The sequence below is a fragment of the Botrytis cinerea genome, chromosome 5 (assembly GCF_000143535.2).
Source record: "Botrytis cinerea B05.10 chromosome 5, complete sequence".
Taxonomy (NCBI): domain Eukaryota; kingdom Fungi; phylum Ascomycota; class Leotiomycetes; order Helotiales; family Sclerotiniaceae; genus Botrytis; species Botrytis cinerea.
In genome coordinates, this window is record NC_037314.1 from 1,811,128 (window position 1) to 1,831,584 (window position 20,457).

The following is a 20,457-nucleotide window of genomic DNA, read 5'->3' on the forward strand; positions in this document are numbered from 1 at the left end:
AAGCGCTGTTTTCACATGGTCAGCTCCCGCCATTTTTTTCATTTGTTTTCATTCGGCCAACATTCCTGTTGGTTTCGGGCGCTATTATAGTGCATCCATCTACATGGAAAACTGAAATGAGGCGTCTCAAGCCTTTTTAGCTGCGGCTCTCTAGTTGCCACGCTATGCAAAGGAGTATCGCAGCGCTATATCGAACGCTAGAAGATGACTGGAAAAATGGTTGTTAGTGCATCGTTGTTCATTGCGCGTATGGCGCTGGAATTTGCCCCCCTAAAATTTAACGTCGTTTGAACAAGCTGCAGATTTTTCTCGTGGTGGTACCTCTCTTCCAAATTATATACACTACCCAACCCACATTATTCACTGAAGATCAAATTTCTGACAAGCAAAATTCATGTCGGATTTCACATGGACCCTGTGCGGTATACCCAAGCATTTTTTTTTTTAGTCGAGATAGGAAAGAGGATTGGGATCATCATTTCGTTTGATTTGTCATTTGTACATTCTTTGTGGTAGAAAACCAAAGCGTATAGGTGTCTCCTTACCATATTCGATTTTACATTCTTTGGGGATCATTTTTGTGGTTCTTCTTCATGCTCCACAATTTTCGCACTTTCGGATGACGTTGAGGAAATTTGCAAACCCTGAAGTAAATGAAAATTTGGGGATGGACCATCTGGGTGATGCCATAGATGTGATGCTAGATTACATACGTTATACTGTTATTACTATATCCTGATAATTGATTCGTTGATGGCTTTGAAAAATTCAATTTGATACGCCGATCCAGTACTGTCAGTATGGTACCGAATACTCACACTTGAAATAAAAGCTCCTCACCAAGTTATTAGTAGCCAGAGACTTTCATGTACGAAATGGCAGTCTGTCGCGATTTAGCTATGTACAATCTTATTTTTGAAACAAGAAAATGACCCAGCGGGCTCACTTCTAACAAGTCAAACATGTTGTGGAAGCGACACACAAGATTCATCATAGATTAGGGGTGAGATCTAGTGACTATCTCACATCTAACCATAGCTTTTGCATGAACACAATTTGTTGTGAAATATTCACGACGCATAGTGTGAAATATCTATTGATGTTCAGTAGTCTGGACCAGTGATTTTGTTTCCGTTCCCTTATTTCAACTTCGTGTTGAAATCCGTTATTTATTGTCTTTTTGTAGAATACTTATTCTATACCTCATTTATATATCTAGCTCTAGTTAAATTCCCATCAAATTTTAGCATCATATCGTTGTCTATATGTCTCTCCGTTAAAGAGTGTAGTTTTGTTGAAGTGTCCAACACTGTATAATGGGGGCGTCATGATATTATGGTTGTTGAAGTTTTCTCCTTATCTGTTGTTTTCCTCGACATTCCGCCTCCCTCGCCCGAAATCATGTCTGCATCGTTTTATTCAACGATCTTAACATTACCCCTCTTCCCGTCTACCTTCTCCACATCTCCTCCCTCCCTACACCATCTCCAACTTCCGACGCCCACCTTCTCTCCCCTCAGCCAGCCCTTTCTCTGAGCTTTCTCCCATATTTCTTCGTCCCCATTACTCTTCAAATTTTCCAACAACACACCAAAGGCTCCCCACTTCCCCTTGTGAATGGCCTCTATCTCGTCCGTAATCCCTTCATCTACAAACCCACACTTTTCAAAAACTCTGTTACTCGCTTTGTTGAACTCTAGATATTCACCCGTCAAGAAATTCAAATTCATATACGGGATAAAAAATTCTGAAATGAGGCTTTGCAGAACAGCAGGCATGATGGCGCGACCGTGGTGAGAGGGGAGGAGCCAGACTGAAGGGGACGTTAGTGGGGTTTGGGACAATCAAGGAAGAGGAAGGTGATTGAGGATTGGGATTAGGGTTTGTGAAGGACTTCTGAAAATCGATATAACTGAGTAACTATCTTCGCTTAAAGATAGAGATCCAGTAGGAAACCGATTTTGGTGCTATGATATAGATCAAACCGCCAACATGAGTTTATTAGTTAAGCCACGTGTCAGCCCGATTACAGAATCGCCGTAGACTCGTGCACTTCTAGTTTGCCGGCCAACTCGCATGGTTATTACCATCAAGCACAACCATACTTCTCATAAAAAGATTTACTTCCGAGAGAGAAAAAACAAAAAGAAAAACAAGACAAAAGATCAACATACAACCAATCTCCCACTCAATCCCCGGATCTCCGGTCTTTCTATTCGCACTCTCCCCTGCCAACTTCTCCCTCTCTTCCTTATCTATCGTCGTCACAAATCCCCTTCTCCTAATTTCTATTTGCCCAACAAACTCCTCTATCCTCTCTCCCTTCTCCCCCACCCTCACTTCCCTAATACTCGGAAACGGGATCGCACCCACCCATTTCTGCACCGGCGAACCATCCTCCTGCGCACTCTTCGCATCCCATAGTTCCGCAGCGGCGAGCCGAGAGCTTTTATCTAGCACCTCGGTAAAGAAGGAATCAAAATCGTCCTGCGTGTAGGGAAAGGGAGGACCGGTAAGATTTAGAAAGACGGCGGGATTGGCGAAGGCGGAGATACTATTTTTCGCGTCGGAAGTGCGGGGACGCGTGAGGATGAGATTTTGGTGGAGGGGATTGGAAGAGCTGAGGGTAAAGGTGGGGAATAGGGGATCGTGATGGATAGGCATTTTTTTTAATAACGAATTTTGATATTGTGAAAGAATAAATAAGTGATTAATTCGAAAGATGGAATATAGAATAAATGCAAATGATAAACAAGAGAGACGGAATTAAAATGTAGAGATTCACGTACGTACACAGAGATAAAACGTGACGGTGCGCTACTGTAAGAGTCACAACCGTTGAGTGTGTGATTGGTGGGGGGCTGACAAAACTTACATGATGGGATGTGCCAAGTGTTCAGGGTCCACTGCTGCATGTAATCCGTCTGTCTCGCTTGGTGGGTGGGTAGGTAGGTAGAACGTATGTTTTTGTAATCTGAGATGGATTGGGAAGGTCGCTTCTCGAGAGATGAGATGGAGGATTGAGGTCTGGAAAAACCGTAATATCTACACGTAATTTTAATTCTAAAGCTCAATCTAGATCTAGATCTAGATCTGAGTAAAAAGTCATGGGGGAGGGAATGCGGGGGTTGGAGGTGTGGAAATTGTATTTGTGTATGTTTGAGCCTACGGTACGGGGTAGAGAGAAATGGTTTTTTCGCTTTGGTTTTGTTAAGAGTTCTTTTTATTTTCCCTTCTCGGTACTATTTTTATAGATGGTGTATCTGTAAGAACAGAATTAAAATTAAAATTGGCGCGAGTTTGCTTATGGTGTTTTGTGGGAATCTGTACGCATATTCGTGGCAGTGCTGAGGGTTCGATGTATGAAGGGGGGGGGGTGGTATGAGGTCTTCTGTTCTGCATTTCTGTGGTTCCGGTGAGGAAGATTGGATGGGGAGAATAGCATGGCTGGTTGTTTGATTCTGTGGTTGCTTGGTTGGCTGGGTGGGAAGAGTTGCGATGATATGAATGTGTCTGCATTCTTCGGCTGGATGAACATATGTCTGGTGATTGTGAGGGTGGTGTGCTGTGGTGGGATGCTTTTGAGTTTGGATTGATGGATAGTGAGATGGTGAGATGGTGTCTTGAGAAATTGTCAGAATGATTGTGAATCAATTGGGATCTATCTGTATCATACAAGGTAGCTCGGAAAATCACGTCGGTGTGGCTTTTTAAGTACTCATTTGAGTCCTACCTACTAGTGGAGATTGATTGGTATGTATATGTATTCGGAACACGAACGTGTATTGTGGTTTGTATCCTCAGATATGATATGGAGTGATGCATACTTGGATGTCATATTATTGAAAGAGATACCGCATGCTTTTACAATTGCTAAATGTTTCGCCCTCGAAGACTTTTAAGGGGGAGAGACAGAGGTAAGCTTTGGGATTTGAGTCTTGAAAAACGGTGTATGCGGTATGGATTGAAAGCAGATGGAGGAAGGAAACCAAGGGAAAGCAGTATTCATGGAAACAGCGTCTGATGAGTTTACGAAAAAAATATTTGGAGAGAAGCAGTGGATGTATGTATGTATCTGTTAGATTTTAAAGTGATGCTCAAGTCGCGCGTAGTGGACTAGCTACTGCTAACTTTGCATTCATGCAACTCTTTCTTTGCGATGTAGATAGATGGTACTTAGTTAGACTCGAGTAACATAACACGAGAAACCTCGTATCGATTATCAATGGCAAACTGAAAACATCTGACAGAATGGAACATTGGAATGATAGGTTTCGGTGCACTACAGACAATCTATCAACTTGTGTGAAAGGCAGTAAATAGAAAACAGAAATCCTGTTTCAAGAGCGACGATCAGGGTTCGAAAGCTTTCTCGAATGCTACCTAGGTAGATGGACGATGTAAATCCTGTCTCTTCTATCTTTGTTATTTGCCATTTGTCTAGGCCCTACCGACCGTTTTCAAAACAAAAACAAATAATTATTTAAAATCTGCGTCAGACCACCAAGTTTGGTTGTCCCTGGCTGATGTCTTGGATTCCGATCTTGATGCTGTTTTGCCTTGAAGGTGACAATACGTTGAATTGGGTGTGGTTCTAGTGAATCTAGCACCCTGAAGACTAGCGGGATCATGTGACGGCAGCCAATCGTTAATAAACTTACACCTTGATGTTTGTGAGAATAAATCCATCCATCCACTTGCGAATTCCATCTTCTCTGGAATTCTAGATGGGAAACAATGAGGAAGCGATCCACTGCTCTTTTATTAAATGACCAGGAAAATGCCAAAGTTTCCGTTCGCTGTGGGGATGAGGGTTAAGGATTTGGAGCAAAGGAAGAAAATAGCCGCAGTCGCATTGATGTGAAATTTCCCGTGGCTGATGAACTCAAATCAAAGAGTGGGCACTGGAGAGTGGGTGTGGTGTGTTCTGTCACCAGATCTGTTGTTTGTTGATTTGCTGAAGAGTGAACTAACTACAAAGTGGCCGTGGTAGTCTACAAGCCAACGCAAGACGATGGTAGTGGTGGGAGATGCAGCTAGGAATGCAGATCGACCAAAATAGACTCGTATTGCGAAAAAAGGTACAATGTATTAGGTACGATGATTTTGATGGTGGCAGTGATGATAGTGAAATTTTCGAATACGAAGGCGAGAAATGGATCGATTATACGAAATGGTAAGTTATTTGAGTCATGAGATAATAAGTATCTCAGAAAAAAGAAAACCTGAGTTCTGATAGCTTTTTGACAACTTTTTCATGGTTGTGATGTTGAAGTTCTTTTGGCTTGTTGTTACTCCCCCGGACCCTTAAAATTAGAGTTACTTACTGAAGCACGCCAATGCTTGGGTAAAGAAGCAAGTCGCTCAAAATTGTCCCAGTTTTCCCTTTTTTCCATACCAAGAGACCTTTCTTTATGTTTACTAAAAACGATGTATAATATGGTGTGGCTAGTATGCACCCTAGAAGGGGAAGAATTGAACCTGCGTTTAACATAGCAAAAACCATGAGCAAGACAGTGGATCTTTTACTCCGTTTGTTTACGTTTCGATCCGAGCCCATCTGTGATTGGGGAAGCGAGGTGAGACATTTGAAGAAAGTCCGGGGTATACGTACTTATATCCAATATTGACGTGACGACTATAGGAAGAATCAAGATGGCTTGGACACACACCATCTTAACTAGGCGGGGAAATGAGCAAGGTTTGATCCAATTCCATTGCGTTGCCGTGGTTGCATTTGGCTTGGGGAACCTAGGCAATGAACCACGGATTGGCTGTTACGCGCCTCGGGTGAGATTGAATGAGATATAAATACGGTGTAAAGTTGCACTTGGGGAAATTGTTGAACTCCCCTGACTTTGATTCTTTCACAAGTGCAATATCCTAATATATCAATTCTTCTCCCACTCTCTCTTGAATCTCTGTCTACTCTGATATTTGATTTCAAAATAATCATTTCGAAAGTTCTTGTCAAACATACTCAATCTTAATCCTCAATAAATTCAAAATGCGTTTCCAAATCCTCGCCGCTGTTCCCCTTCTCTCCTTTGCCGTTGCACAATCAACATCGGTCACCGACAGTACTATTACAACCCCTGCTACTGTGCCTACTGCAGCTGGTACTGCTGCCAGCACCGTCTCATCAGACATTGGCGCCTTTTCCCGCGCTGTTGAACAAGATGAATCCGCCCTCTCCATCCTCTCCGCTCAACTAGCCACCGAAACTAATGCCGGTCAAAAAACACAACTCAGCGCTCAAATCTCCCATCTCACAGTTCAACTCGCAGGCCTCAGCTCTCAAGCAGCAATCGCCAGCTCCATCTCTACCGCAGGCGCTGCTGACGCTTCTGCCAATGCCATCTCATACATTTCCAGTTTGAGCGCTATAGCAGCAACCGAGACGAATAGCGCAATCAAGAGTCAATTGAGTGTGCAGATTAGTCAGATTAGCAGTCAGGCAAGCTTGACTTCTACAAGTGCCAGTCAAAGTGCTCAATCAACCGGAAGTGTTGTTGTTACTACTACAGACAGCGATGGAAAGACCGTCACTTCAACTGCTAGTGCTACTGCCAGGTCCTCTTCCAGTGGAACTTCAAGCGGAAGCTCAAGTAGCAGCAGTGCAGGTGCCATGGCTACCAGGGTTCCAGCAATTGGAGCTGCGATTATGGGAGCTGCTGCTTTTTTGTTGTAGGGTGATGGGTTTGGAAAATAATATGAGGAGGAATTGTAATGTGGGAATGAATTGGTGTAATGGGAATGGGGTTGTAATCGTGTCTTAATGGATGGATATGTGGTGGGATGCGTCAATACGATTTCAATGTACAATACCTTTACGAAGATATTTGATACCTTAAAATGCACTTGGTTGGGTTGTTAATTCAAGACTATCATATCGTTAACTGACTGACTGCTTCCGCATAATTTTCTTTTCTGCAACTGCCATTCCATCATATCATTACATGAAATATTGAATCTATCGTTTGTTCAGTTGGCATCACCAAGTCCAAGTGGTACAATTTGTTCTACCATATATGGGGTTTCTTTCCCCAATGTCTGCTGCTGATATATACTGTTGACGATGAGGGGTTCCATGGAGTATGATAATAGATCTACAGTATGGCGAATGTCTAATTGCATATTCACATTCATGGTCCCATATCAAGGCACATGATCGTGAGTGCTTCGTTCTATCATCTCAAACTTGTCACATCACAAAGATTTTCCTACTAGACCACTTTTTGACAATCTGGGGTAGGTGCAACTGCCATGCAGTTTGTTGCGAAACTAAAATTCGATCGTTTAGTAACAGACTTTTCATCCTTACTCAGGCAGGATGAAATTAAGTGGAGATATCTATTTAGCCATGATAGTCATCGAATATTGCAACGACTATCGCTGTGCCATAGACTTCTAATTCGGCTTTTGCTCTGCTCACCGACCAACTATATTACATGCTCTCTCCTTCCATCCGTAGCATTTCAGCCCCAAGTGACTATGTCTGAACGCGATAGCGATAACAATGATCGAAGTCAAAAAGAATATTGACTGTCTGCTTAAAAAATATTTTAGCCAGAACTCTCGGCTAGCTTTTTGATCTCAGCAGTCTCCATATCGTCTAAGTTTAGATTCTAACGCTCATAAGGAACTCTAGTGGTTGTTCTGGACCCGCTCACCGACATGAGTTCACATATGCAGGAACGTTAGAGTTCACATCCGCCGCTAGTTTCATCAGGATCATCAATCGTTTTTGTCTAAGACCTTTGACCCACTTTCAACCCAAGACATCAGATGGACTAAGATTTCACACATTTGAAGCATGTATTTTAAGTACCTGGGTAGTTATCGAATGTATATAAGTCAAATACGTGTGTGCATATTGTATTAAGTAGATCGTTGGCTTTTGTGAATGTCTCTTCAGTGCGTTATTTTGCTTGGTTCTCTCCTGATTCAATATACCCCCTTAATTAGATACATTTTTACACAATTATCTACAATGTATCTCATTTTAATTTTAATTTTCAATACATCTGTAACTTTGACAACAAATGCCAATTTTTCTTGAGACGTTCTTTGATATTCAGGAGAATTCTAGGATCTTTACGTCCGATTTCTACGAGCAAGAGGTCTTGAAACATTGATTCGCTTCGTGCTCTGGTATATTATGCACGTTTCCTGAATAATACTAAGCGCTGTATGAAGGGTTGTGCTGCTATGAAATGAATCAAGATTAGAAGATCGTGTAAATTGGGTACAGGGTGCCTCCCCACAATAGGGATGGAAACTTGATGCGAGTGTCTAGTTGGAAAGATACAAAAAGATTCACATGATCGACGAGCCCTTGAACTGCATTGTCAGTTCGACCACCTAATTCCAATATAGAAATTTGAACAATAACCTATTGTTCGAACAATGCTATCAACATTCGAATAATATTAGATTCCAATGCCTGAAAAAACTTTGGACACTGAGAGCTCATACTGACGTGATATGAAATAACACTGCAACTTGCTAACCCTACTTAGAGATATCGAAGAGCGTTAAGTTTAGATTCAAATAGAAGAAAGACTTCTTTCGTGTCGGAGTTCTATAGACCAATCGATTTACTGACAACCCCGTGCTTTCCATCAGTAGGCCAATTGACGCCACGTACATCCAATCTCGAAATCATGCAGTAATTCTTTTCTCCAACTTTACTTTCACTCCCTTCACGCTATGTATTATATAAGTCTCCCTATGCCCTCAATAAACAAGCTCGATGTTGAATCTTTTGAAGAACCATACAGTCTATGATTAGCAGATTGATGCATTGTCTAGGTTGGCCTGACCATTTCTTGCTTACTTCATTATGATTTTCCTCGGCAACCCTAAACTCATATCTTTCGCGACACATTTTCTACGCCCATACCCAAATCCTAGCTCTCTCTTTTCCATCTCCTTTGCCCATTCCTCATATTTTTCGTTGTCATTGTCGAGATATCTTTCAGGTCGGAATGAATCCGCATCATTACCGAAGCTCTTCTTGCTTCAATTTGTACATTTCACATCACAGGCAACCTCTGCGCTAGATGGGATAGTGTACCCGAGAAAATCTACTAAGGTTGACCTACGAGGGAATCGAGGGAGATATGAAGAAATTGGTCATATCTTTGCGGATGAGTAAATACAAAAAAGTAATGATAGATAGAAACCTTAAGCTTCTATTTTTTATATTCTATTATCTTTCTTTCTTTATCTATCCCGAGATCACTTCTGGGAGTATTCAGAAGCCTTGTCGCCGGATGATAAACCCAAAGATTAGGAGTTAGAACTAGAACTTCTATCTTACTCTCGGGTACATAGTATGAACAGGAAACAAGCTGGAGTCAATGTCATTCTGTGACATAATATATATAATAAGGTTTTGTATGAGATTTCTTCTATGCAAAATATTGATTCTATCACTATAGGTTGAACATCAATGCCCTCTCACGGAGATCCGCCTCTATTTAAGAGGCATACACAAATTTCATAGCCCTACAAGCTTGAGAGTGAGAAAATTTGCATCTGTCTCAGTGCGTTTCTTGACTTCTCCAGACTGCATCTCATTCACGTCCCAAGCTGCCCAGGCAAATCGACCGTGTAAAAATGCAGCTTCGGAACTCGCTGCCCAGACAGCGAAATGTCCAGGTAGATCATCTGTACAGGATTCTAAGTCACAGCCAAACTTTTATGATGCCAGATTGTGAAAGAGCAGAAGGGGATAAGGAGAAGTTATGAAAGTGAGGAGCGGGGCTCTTACCATCGTCCCAAGAGAACGAGTTCTCGTCAAGACCAGCAGTTCTGCTCGTCTCAGAGAGAATTGATCCGGGATGGAAGCTGACGATCTGTAATTCCTTTTGGTCAACCTCAACAGCTATCTTCTGCATCAGATAATGGCCAGCCGCTTTGCTGAGAGAATAGGTTGGCAAGAACGCTGCAACAGATTCATCATGGATTGCGGCCGTGGAGACATAAACGAGATACTGGATGTTTCTACAATTAGCCATTGTGTTTCCCAGCGACACAAATATCACATGTTTAAAAATTGAAAATTAGACTAAAGTCATACCTTTTTCCTGCCCTCGTGGCCCTTTTGTTTATACATCTGCTGGGTGAATTGTAAGAGCGACCTCACGTTGGTTTCATACTGCGACCAAATGTTCTCAACGCCCGCATTTAAGATCGACTCTTGGCCTCCGAACTTCGCTGCGTTCAGCACGAGGACATCGACAAAAACGCCATCAGCTTGCAGGTCGAGCCAGAGAGCTGCAGATTGGGCTACATTGCCAACATCGCAGACACGTGCATCAAACTTTGTATTTTTGAACTCCTCTGATAGCCTGGAAGCGGAACTGTGGACAACATCTTTACGGCGACCTATGAGGATCACTCTAGAGGCTGAGGCTGAGGCATATGCTCTGGCGATGGAAAATCCTATTCCAGCGGATGCTCCAGTAATTAGAACTGTTCTTCCGGCTTGGCTCAACTCGGGGCGAAAAGGTGATATGGCGGCGTAAGAAGAATTGTGATATGTCTTCACTATATCTGAAAGGCTCAGATCGACAGGTTTGATCTGTTCAATATCACCCATGTTGAATATTCGAAGAATGGATGGATGACTTGGAAAGAGAATAATTCAAGAAGACTGGTTGCGGATGAATGCTGACTTTCTTTACGGCGAACGGGGTCTTTATATGCTGATTTGCATGAGAAGGTGATTTTGACTACATCTTATAGACCTTCGGTTGGGCTGCTAAAAGCTGCAGCTTGGAGAGATGGAAATAAGTCGTAGGATCCTTTCCCGAATTTGTCGCAGATTGATTCGAAAGAGGGATTTCATAATGGAGTTTGGCGGATTATCCTCCGAATTCCCCACAAACTCCGCAGGTCTTACCAAACTCCGCAAATTTGCCATGTCGCTTCTATTGCAGTTTCAGTGCTGCGAACAACACAACCCTACAATTTGCTTATTGTAATAGAAAGTTCGGATCTCCTTGACGAGACAGGGTAGAAAAGTACGATAAAGTGGACATGGAAAAATCTCCGCTGATTATCGAACATGATACGTCAAGCTTGAGTGGGCGCGGAAAGTCCGCAAATCCGCACATGGCAGTAGGTTCCAGCGCAGAGCAATCTAGAGTAACTCAAAGCGATACCCCAATACTTGCAGAGTCAAAATCTATAAAATGCGTCTCCTGTCCTAAGGTATAGAATTACAACCACACTCTTCTGCCCTTCGCTACAATCTAAACCGTTCGCATAGGTGCGTAGCTCGATTGTTACCGCAATATTTTGTTAACAGTGTATAGCAACAAACGATGTCCGCTCAATTCCAAACTCTCGCTGAATGGGTGACAGAGCTCAATGATGCTCTGTACATCCAACCAAATGCCGAAATCGCTCTCAAAGCTGTCCATGAGCAAGTTGATTCAAGCTTAGTAATTAAGTACGCGACCCGAACTTCATAACATCTTGTCAAGCATATCTAACACAGGCGCACTGCCAGAATCAACCACAATACCTACACGTATGACCAATTTGAGCCTGGTCTTCAATACTTCCGTAGTTCTGGTACAACGATTCAAGACACCTTCTCTGTACTTCTCCAATGGGAGAACCCAGATAAACCGGACGGCGTGGTGGCAGTTCTTAGTAAAACCACGTCTACGGAGAATGCAACGGGCAAGGTGACTAAAAAAACCAACATGATTCTCTGGGAGGTTAAGTGGATTGATGGAAAGAGGAAGCTTACAGGGCAAACGGAGGTAGAGACTGAATGAGAACCAAGTCCGGAAGGCTGCCATATGTAAAGGCTGGTGCTGCCTCAGTAAGATCACACGAGTTAGCCCAGGGAGAGATATGTTGAGAAATATTTGAATATAAGATGCGTACGCATCAGATATCATTCCAGTCCTTTTACGCATTTCATGCAGCGTATTCCATTGTTTGTTTGGTCAGAGTTTCTTATACTTCAGAAAGTCATTTAGTTAGATTAAAAAACATCACGTAGAATCAATCAATTACCTTCTACTCAATCAAAAGTTCAACAGAGAGGGATGTCGTGAATGCTACACTTGATCGCTTTCTTGCATGCAAAGAGAATTCTGGGATTCGTACTTTTTTTTTCAAGACCCAGCTCAGCCTGCTAGTCCAAAAGTTTCTCTGGTTAGTCGATCAATTTATAAACATGTATTTTTATTGTCGATGCACTTTCCAGTGAGGACATGATCATCTGGTTGGCAGTATCATCGGTTTGGGATGGGCAGAGTAGTCATGACTTTTATATTGATCGAAAGACTTATTAGAGGCCGCTGTTGCATACAGGTAAACGGGTAAGGCTCGGCAGACTTCTGCTTAGTCATTACATGCCCAAAGCTTACACTCCCACACCGCGTAGCTAGCACGTGATCTGTACACGTCGTGCGGAGAATTGTGACGCTAGTGGAGTTTCCGCCAAACTATAATCCAATCTCCACGACCTTGTTCTATCTCTACTATCGAGAATGCACGCCAAGGGCGCAAATGATCGACATTGACCATTCAACCTCGGATCTTTCATTTCCTCACCCGAAGTAATGAGCCGAAATGTCGAGCACATCACGCCACAAGTCGTGCCTCGGATGCATCCAGACTAAGCGAAAATGTGACCGAACATGGCCGAGATGCCAGCGTTGCGTCACGAGACGCACTGAATGCCGATATATCGGTCGGAATCGCCCCCAACTGCAGCAGAGCCCTGATTCCGACGTGGATCAACCTGCTCCTGCCCTGGAGCATTTGGGTGAACAGTCGTCTAGCAACTGGCGGTTGGAACAATATCACGCGGAACCATCGTTATTGCTCACACCATGCTGGGATGGTGCTCTATTCGAGTTCCCTTATCATTTCAGCCTTGCGGGCCAAGGCGACTTCATCTTCAATAGCATACAAGACGAGGTTCCTCAACCGGCGTCAAGCAATACTGATCCAGATATTGTACGAGCTGTTACTTCGGATTCAAAGCTCCAGGCTCGTGTAGAGTTTGTAGCAAAGCGACTAACAAGAATCCCGAGGACATTCGCACAACACGGCCACACAATGTTCATCCACCACATACAATTCCAGCAGAGTTGTTCGCCGGCTCTGCAGGATGCAATGAGCGCGTGTGCTTTGTATTGCATGAAAAGCGTGGCAAATCAAGCATTGGTATTCAGAAATTTGGAAAACAAATGTCAGCAGCTAATTGCAAGCACTAATATGTTGCTCGCCTCTAGAACGGATCTTCTTGAAGCTCTACAAGCGCTCTTGCTTTACCAGTTAATGCGGCTCTTCGATGGCGACATTCGTCTCAGAGCCCATGCGGAAGTCGATGAATCGGTTGCGATCCTATGGGCGAGCCAGCTCAACGCTCTGACGTTCAATGCAGAAGACACTGCAATGGCTGCGCCAGGTTCGATAGACACGAGCATTGTGACAGTAGACCGCAGGTCGGACTGGCAATCCTGGCTTGTTAACGAAAGCATCCGACGCACCGTTATCACCGCATTCATGCTGAAGGGTGTATACAGTTTTCTGAAACTTGGCTACGACAGCCCCGTTGATCTAGATATGTGCTTCACTGCACAAGCTGCGCTTTGGAATGCGCAGTCCGCAATCGATTGGTGTAGGGCTCGAGAAGAGACGGAGCAACTCGAGATATGGGTCAAGCATTGGGACGAGGCAATTGCAAAGGCAAAACCAGTGGACCTGGAGGAATTTGGAGTACTAATTATGACGATGATATGGGGGCGTGAGGCTACACGGAAATGGTTGGGAGATGATATTACTCTAAAATATGGGTTGGAGATGGCTTAAAACGAGGTAGGTACTCCACACCATGAGATGTGATATAGGGGGGGTCCCTACTTGGGCTGAATGCTTTCTGAGTGGATATCCAGTAGAGTTAAACAGGTTTGCTGCTAATACTTTATTAGTAAATTACTTGAAAAATAAGCTCATTCGTGGTGCTTCCCCCGCTCTGTCCCCCCTCTTGCGAGTTCAGCTGCAATCGCATTAGGCAAGGTACGTGCACATGCCAGCAATTGTCGCAATTCAGCACATGTACTAGGAAAACTTTTAGAATAGAATAGTATTAATCTTATATATAAAGTGAAATACAAATTGGATCACTCTAATATTGATCTAAATAAAGGACACAGACAAGATCACATACTCTTTCGGTATCGAACTAAAAAGTACACTAATAGTATTAGATATATTATTAGATAATCAAAACGATCGATGTAATCAACTCTGTTGAAGCTCGACGTTGAAGCTCTTGAATAATTATACAGAGTGTTTATGCATCGTCTAGGTGCTTCGTAACGATTGCGCCAGTCGCTAGTCAAAGAATGAGCAGCCTCAAGATGTGGCACAGTTGCGGCACGAATGGGGTAGTGCTTACATATGCAGGCCTTTTGGGCAGTAAATCCGGCTGCACTACATCGGAATTTGGCCATGATGCGTAAAGATTTATCAGCACTTGTCAGCAATTGCTGAACGCCGCTAACTCTTCATAGTAGCAACGATAAGCATTTGTAGTGGTATTAAAATCTTCCACTTTGAGTGTCATAACCTTTACTGGCAGCTTTCATCATCATGGAAGGTGGTACAGTTCTTCTCACAGGTGCTAATAGCTCGCTCGCAATTCCCTCGATAGAATATCTCCTCACAAAATATGCGGATTACACTGTCGTGCTGACCGTCCGCAATCCATCCGACGAGAATACTCAAAGGCTTCGTGAAATACTTTCTAATTTTCCTGAAGACCGATCAACTATCCATACACTTGACCTTGGCTCATTAGCCGCTGTGGAGAGCTTTGCTGGCGTCATCGAGGCGGACATCACCGCGGGCAGATTGCCCCCCCTCGCAGCTATAATCTGCAATGCTTTCACATGGAGCATTTCCGATGGTTTGAAGTTTACCTCGGATAACTATGAAAGTTCTATGGCTGTCAATCATCTTGCCCACCTTGCAATAATCTTGAGGCTGTTGGGCTCATTTCGGCCGGACGGGGGTAAGATCGTCATTCTTGGAAGCGACTCACATTACCCTGGCAAAAGTGGCCTTGAAAAGTTTCCCCCAAACCTTCCTGAAGATTTGGAGCTTCTTGTTCATCCCGCACCAGATAAAAGCGGAGAAGAAGTTGGCCGTGGGTTTCAAAGATACGGGTTATCGAAAGCGGCAGCAATCATGGGGATGTATCAATTGAACAAAAGACTTTCCAAGGTACAATCAAAACCAGATATTGCTTGAACACTTGCTTACGGATGATTTTTAGGACCCATCGTTAAGCAAGATTTCAGCAGTGGCCATGGATCCTGGTGGACTTACAGATTCTAGGTGCATGAGTTCTGGTGTACCATCTGCATGGTGGATTCTGATGAGAGGAGTACTTGGTCCATTGCAACCTCTCTTGAGATATCTAGTTCCAACACTACGCAACACCAAGATCGCAGCTACAGATCTGATTGATATCTCAGTTGGGGAAGAGTACCGTGTGTCAAGTGGCTACTATGTTATGTTGAACAAGGAAGAGAGCTCGCCAGAGAGCCAGGATGAAGAGAAGCAATTGAAGCTGTGGAAAAAGAGTATGGGGTGGATAAAGATTAGCCAAGACCAGACACCACTACGAGAAATACTCACATAGATCTTGATAACCATATTAGGTGTGACTGTTGCGGTATTGAAGGTGCGTAAGGAGATGACACACATAATGAAATGGCCTGCAGAAAATGTTGGGAAAACAGAATAGCCAGATAAGTAGGCCAGCTTCAAGGAAAGGGAAGCCCAGGAAGTATGGCGTGAAGCGGGAAAAGCTCGTGCGAAGACGCGGCTGTAAAACATCATGATGGAAGCACGGATTGGAACTGACTTGGCAGGATGGAGAAATACACCACCAATTGTTCCCTGTTAATCGAATATCACTCTTTCTTATCTTTATTGTTCAATTGCTATCATTCAAATTGATATATGCTGCCATCACGATCTAATCAACATACACACCACTTAAACATTTTTTTGTCAAAAACCCGGCCTTCTTACTTCGTCTATATCAGATCACACCTCAGTTAGAATCATAATTCAAGTATCCTACCAAAGCTCTCTTGTTTCCCAAGGACTATTTAGCCTGGCAATCACAACAGCTGTCCCCAGAACCCCAGAGCCAAAACGACATGTCTCATAGTTCTTTGAAGTATAGATTTGAGGGACAATGAAACAGGAACTACTAGTTGATATTTTCCAGCAAAGAGGCAGACGAGTCAAGCACCTATCTCAATAAACATAATGAGTGCCGATTTGCAATTTTTCGAACCTTTTACTTCCAGAGAGTGATTTCAAAGTCTACCAGTTGGCCCCGTCGTTGTCAGACCCTGACAGACTAGCAAGTCAATCCCGAGGAGGTAATCCATAACCGACTGGACTTCGACAGAGGATGATGTCACTGTATTTAAGCGCGGTCAAATCAGTTGGTGATCAATTCGAAACGTTCGGTGCGGCTCGAAATTCCAACCCCCCCTATCTATACATGAATGACTGCTACGCGGACCAAAATCCTCTAGCCCAATACTCGCCTGCAAATATCAAGACCATGAGAAATATTGCTGCGAAGTATGACCCTAGCAGGGTACTTCAACTTTTCACAGAAGGATGGGCTTTTGTTATCAAAAGAATGATTAAAGTGGCCTGTTGCAGGTATTGGTTTCCGAGGTAAATTTTGAACATCAATAGTCAACTTTGATTGTAATGAGGAGTCTGGAATAATGATGTTTTGGAATTAAAGCTGTAACATATATTAAGGGCAACTCAAAGCGGAGCTTAAGTGATATTGTTCTAATCAGAAATCGCACGAGCATCAACTGTATCCCCACTTCCATCTCCGCCATCAAACAAATCACAATCTGGGAATCGATATTCTATCTTAGATTAGCATAACATTCTTCCTCTCCCTCCCCCGTGTCGCTTGCATTTCTCACTGCAAAAGAGGAAAACAACTTACGATCAAACAAACTCTCCCAAAAATCCACCTCTCTCACATAACAGAAATCCGTCGTAAGATACCAATACGTCTCATTGGGATTTGTAGTTTCGAAATTATCTACATAGCATTGTACCCAAACACCATGATCCCATTCGTAGCTCTTGACCAATTGACTTGCTGACGAGGGGGTACTGTAGCAAGGAGCGTAATCTTCACCGACTGTGATGTTGAGAAGGTACCGTTTGTTAAGATCATTAGACGAGGAAGGGGGCGAGTGTTTAGCGAGAGAGCCATGTGAGTTCTCGTTAGCATTGAGTGGAGAAGGTGCACGCTTCTCTGGTGTTGTGTAGTTTAGTTGAATAAAGCCTACTGGGCCGCAATAGTCAAGCTCTGACTTATCGGCGGGCTCTTCAAGACCAATTTGTGCCACATAACAGTTATCTGTGGTTTTCAACCAGGTGCTATTTCCGTCGCTGTTAGCTGCCTGATATGCAGAGAGATGCGAAGTTCAGAAGTGAAAAGGGACATACCTGTCATTGATCACGAGATCCCCAAGATCAGTCCAGCAAGTCACCGTAATATCAGTTCCATATTTCAGATACTTGACAACCTCGCAACTCGCATTATCATCGCAAATATTACATTCGGTGTTGTATTTTGTGGTTGCAGGAGCTGTTGTTATATGCTCAATAGTAGAATCTGGGCCACAAAAGCTGAGATCGGTTTCATCTGTAGCTAGTTAGTAAAATTCAAATCTGAGCTACAACAATACATACATTCTCCAGCATAATCAGTGAGGTCGTATTGGGTTACATAGCAGTCGTCACTTGTTCTCAGCCACGTACTGGGTGTGTTAGTATTCTGTATAGCTGCTCACATTCGGAATTGAACCATACCTATCACCATCGATGACTGTACCAGTAGTCCAGCAAACGAGCGTTACAACGGTGCTGTAGTCATAGAATTCTTTATTTGTGCAAAGCGAATAAGGACACGTCTTGCATTCAGTTGCTACACCCGGCTCAAGAGTGTTGTTGAATGGGGGTTTAAAGGCAGCATTTGTGATATCCGCAAGAACCAGAAAGAACCCAAGAGTGGGAAGCGATGAAATCATTATAACGATGCCAAAAATTCCGACTCAAATAGTGCAGTGAAAAGTTTTGACAGCGCTTGTAGATAATATGAAAGACTATCTTCCGTTCATCTCGAGTCTTGTTGGGATTGAGACCTCATATATACCAACATCATATCAGATTCAAACAAATGTGGAAACCGTTGTCACTCACCGTTTACCAATGGCTGTAGCCAAGAAGAAGCTATTGAATCAATTTATTATATCTTTGAAACCAGTTAAGCTTTCAGCGTATTACTGCAGGTTCAATGCAAGTAATGTTGATCAACCCGAATCTACACAGTAATTACCCCGCAGTCATGCAGCCTTGGCAGCTCCTGCCAGTCAGCTTTCTTCCGATTCTCGAATCAATGAAGAGAAGCCTGATGCAACCTCGTATAGCCAACTAGAAATCTTCAGTGCAGCTCGTATGCGGCTCGGGAAACCCAGGTTGTCATGAACCGGGAAGTAATTTTCAGGCTAAAACCAGGTACGAAGCCCTCCTTTCGGCGGTGAGGCTGATAATCGTTGTAAAGTAGTGTTTCTTGCTTTTGTACATTGCAGGATCCATAATAACAGCAGTAACGTAGCTCTCACTCCAAAATGTATCTGCTGGGACGATTGACTACCTACTGCGGGAGAGTAGTTTCCGAGGATGCAAAATCATAGAAACGCTTTAGCCGTGGAAGTATTGGGTTTCAGAGACTTTCTCATTCTAAAGAGTGGAAATTTTTTGGAGCAAGGTTAATCTGACAGCATGAGAAGACACATGTGTCGTGATATGTCACAAAGCTTGGTATGTATTCGAACAATCAATGAGTAGGTGTGGGGGGCCAAAAACAGTACCCCACAAACTTCAATATCCGTGTCCGTTTGTTTCCCGTCATAACCTTATCGGCGACGACAACCATACATACCAATCTTTACCAAGACATCTTGATATTTAATCCCACAACCATGACAGCACTGTCCGCCGCATCCAAACGCTTCAAGCTAATATTTTTCGTCCCACCATCAGGACTCCCAGCCTGTAAAGCTGCCATTTTCGCCGCCGGAGCTGGACGCTATCCGGGCCCTGGAAATTATACCGAATGCTGCTGGGCTACGACAGGCACTGCACAGTTTCGACCAGGTGATACTGCGAATCCAAATATTGGGACTGTAGGTGCGTTGGAAGAGGTGCAAGAAGTTAGGTTCGAGACATTGTGTGTTGGCGAGGAGACGATTAAAAATGCCGTTGCAGCTTTGAAGAAGCAAGTTTGATTCTTATGTTGTCGTGTTTCTCGTTCCTAATGCGTTTGTTAGAGTTCATCCTTATGAGGAACCGGCTTATGAAGTTTATAAGCTGGAGGATTATTGAGTCCGGTGAAGCCCATACGTTAGCGTTGCTGTTGGAGAGGAAGATGAAGCGAGCAGAAGATTAGACAGTGCTTTTTACGATCGGCAGCTTGGCTGCCGTGGTTATGGAACAAAAATCTGAGGACAGAAGTGCAGCCACGTTCTAGGATTAATTCCCTGTCTTTCAGCTCGAAATGAACCAGTTGACAGAATATACCACTTTATTCTGGCATCGTTCAACGTCTTGTCTGTCTTCTGAACCCACCCCACTCTGGAGGATTGAGATTCGATTTCGAATTACAAGCTGCCTCATGGTACTTCCATTTCCCCGTGCATCTGATTTGCCTACTTGAATTTTTGCATTCAAAGCACAGTGATTCATCGTGTATACTGGGCAAGACATCATTCAGCCTCTTGTGATTGTCAATAGATTGGCAGACTGCTGGTATTCGATTGAACTCCAAAGCACTACTTGACACTGAACAATACCCATTTTCTAGCAAGCCCCAATTATCGGCATCATCTTCGACACAAATACACAGTTAAAATTATTGACCCAGGTGGCAACCCTTGGGAGGGTAGTGTCATCGATAAAATTATGACTTGACATTAGTATCAAGACTTAATTATGATACATATTTTATCATGATTCTGCATAACACAGCAATACTCTTTTCACCAACCATTACGACTGAATATCTGAATTCAGGCGATCGACTCTAGTACTCCATCTACAAACTCTCAGCACCAAGATCCTCATCTCATTCCACTGCCCTTCCTCCCTTCCTCCCTTCCTCCCTTCCTCCCTTCCTCCCTTCCTCCCTTCCTCCCTTCCTCCCTTCCCACCCTCCGGCCTAGCTACCCATATACCCACCCATTCACCCATCCTATCCTATCCACTCAAACTCCCCAACGAAGATTTCCGCTTGAATCCCATTCATCCAGCCAGCCATCCATCCGAGAAACACAAAATAAACCTATGGACCCA

The 20,457-nt window shown here is 43.4% G+C and overlaps 8 protein-coding genes across 10 annotated transcripts; 5 read left to right on the forward strand and 3 right to left on the reverse strand.

The window, feature by feature from the left end:
• Positions 1-1,057: 1,057 nt before the first annotated feature.
• BCIN_05g05100 (hypothetical protein) lies at positions 1,058-4,076 on the reverse strand. 2 transcript variants are annotated; one of them, XM_024693057.1, is made up of 4 exons: positions 3,677-4,076; positions 2,876-3,622; positions 2,175-2,554; positions 1,058-1,813 (listed from the first exon to the last, which is right to left on the reverse strand). In XM_024693057.1, exon 4 carries the CDS (start codon positions 1,776-1,778, stop codon positions 1,416-1,418), a length of 363 nt encoding a protein of 120 aa, XP_024548842.1. In that variant the 5' UTR covers positions 1,779-1,813; positions 2,175-2,554; positions 2,876-3,622; positions 3,677-4,076; the 3' UTR covers positions 1,058-1,415. The 2 variants fall into 2 exon arrangements, with proteins under 2 accessions (XP_024548842.1, XP_024548841.1); XM_024693056.1 differs by lacking the exons at positions 2,876-3,622; positions 3,677-4,076 and having other exon boundaries at positions 2,175-2,785.
• Positions 4,077-5,844: 1,768 nt separating this feature from the next.
• On the forward strand, positions 5,845-6,935 carry BCIN_05g05110 (hypothetical protein). Its single transcript, XM_001559695.2, has one exon. It carries the CDS (start codon positions 6,008-6,010, stop codon positions 6,689-6,691), a length of 684 nt encoding a protein of 227 aa, XP_001559745.1. The 5' UTR covers positions 5,845-6,007; the 3' UTR covers positions 6,692-6,935.
• Positions 6,936-9,212: 2,277 nt separating this feature from the next.
• On the reverse strand, positions 9,213-10,758 carry BCIN_05g05120 (hypothetical protein). The gene is made up of 3 exons (XM_001559694.2): positions 10,088-10,758; positions 9,779-10,001; positions 9,213-9,675 (listed from the first exon to the last, which is right to left on the reverse strand). Exons 1-3 carry the CDS (start codon positions 10,607-10,609, stop codon positions 9,506-9,508), a joined length of 915 nt encoding a protein of 304 aa, XP_001559744.2. The 5' UTR covers positions 10,610-10,758; the 3' UTR covers positions 9,213-9,505.
• A 203-nt stretch (positions 10,759-10,961) lies between these two features.
• On the forward strand, positions 10,962-12,052 carry BCIN_05g05130 (hypothetical protein). The gene is made up of 3 exons (XM_024693058.1): positions 10,962-11,281; positions 11,328-11,464; positions 11,525-12,052. Exons 2-3 carry the CDS (start codon positions 11,337-11,339, stop codon positions 11,796-11,798), a joined length of 402 nt encoding a protein of 133 aa, XP_024548843.1. The 5' UTR covers positions 10,962-11,281; positions 11,328-11,336; the 3' UTR covers positions 11,799-12,052.
• Positions 12,053-12,461: 409 nt separating this feature from the next.
• BCIN_05g05140 (hypothetical protein) lies at positions 12,462-14,143 on the forward strand. The gene is made up of 2 exons (XM_024693059.1): positions 12,462-13,857; positions 13,971-14,143. Exon 1 carries the CDS (start codon positions 12,604-12,606, stop codon positions 13,849-13,851), a length of 1,248 nt encoding a protein of 415 aa, XP_024548844.1. The 5' UTR covers positions 12,462-12,603; the 3' UTR covers positions 13,852-13,857; positions 13,971-14,143.
• Positions 14,144-14,385: 242 nt separating this feature from the next.
• BCIN_05g05150 (hypothetical protein) lies at positions 14,386-16,193 on the forward strand. 2 transcript variants are annotated; one of them, XM_024693061.1, is made up of 3 exons: positions 14,386-14,500; positions 14,556-15,267; positions 15,320-16,193. In XM_024693061.1, exons 2-3 carry the CDS (start codon positions 14,635-14,637, stop codon positions 15,686-15,688), a joined length of 1,002 nt encoding a protein of 333 aa, XP_024548845.1. In that variant the 5' UTR covers positions 14,386-14,500; positions 14,556-14,634; the 3' UTR covers positions 15,689-16,193. The 2 variants fall into 2 exon arrangements, with proteins under 2 accessions (XP_024548845.1, XP_024548846.1); XM_024693060.1 differs by having other exon boundaries at positions 14,386-15,267.
• A 505-nt stretch (positions 16,194-16,698) lies between these two features.
• Positions 16,699-18,423, reverse strand: BCIN_05g05160 (hypothetical protein). The gene is made up of 5 exons (XM_001559690.2): positions 17,917-18,423; positions 17,797-17,864; positions 17,551-17,749; positions 17,039-17,481; positions 16,699-16,955 (listed from the first exon to the last, which is right to left on the reverse strand). The coding sequence occupies exons 1-5, from the start codon at positions 18,132-18,134 to the stop codon at positions 16,873-16,875; spliced, it is 1,011 nt and encodes a 336-aa protein (XP_001559740.1). The 5' UTR covers positions 18,135-18,423; the 3' UTR covers positions 16,699-16,872.
• Positions 18,424-19,006: 583 nt separating this feature from the next.
• BCIN_05g05170 (hypothetical protein) lies at positions 19,007-19,792 on the forward strand. Its single transcript, XM_001559689.2, has 2 exons — positions 19,007-19,384; positions 19,437-19,792. Exons 1-2 carry the CDS (start codon positions 19,089-19,091, stop codon positions 19,489-19,491), a joined length of 351 nt encoding a protein of 116 aa, XP_001559739.2. The 5' UTR covers positions 19,007-19,088; the 3' UTR covers positions 19,492-19,792.
• The last annotated feature ends 665 nt before the right edge of the window (positions 19,793-20,457 follow it).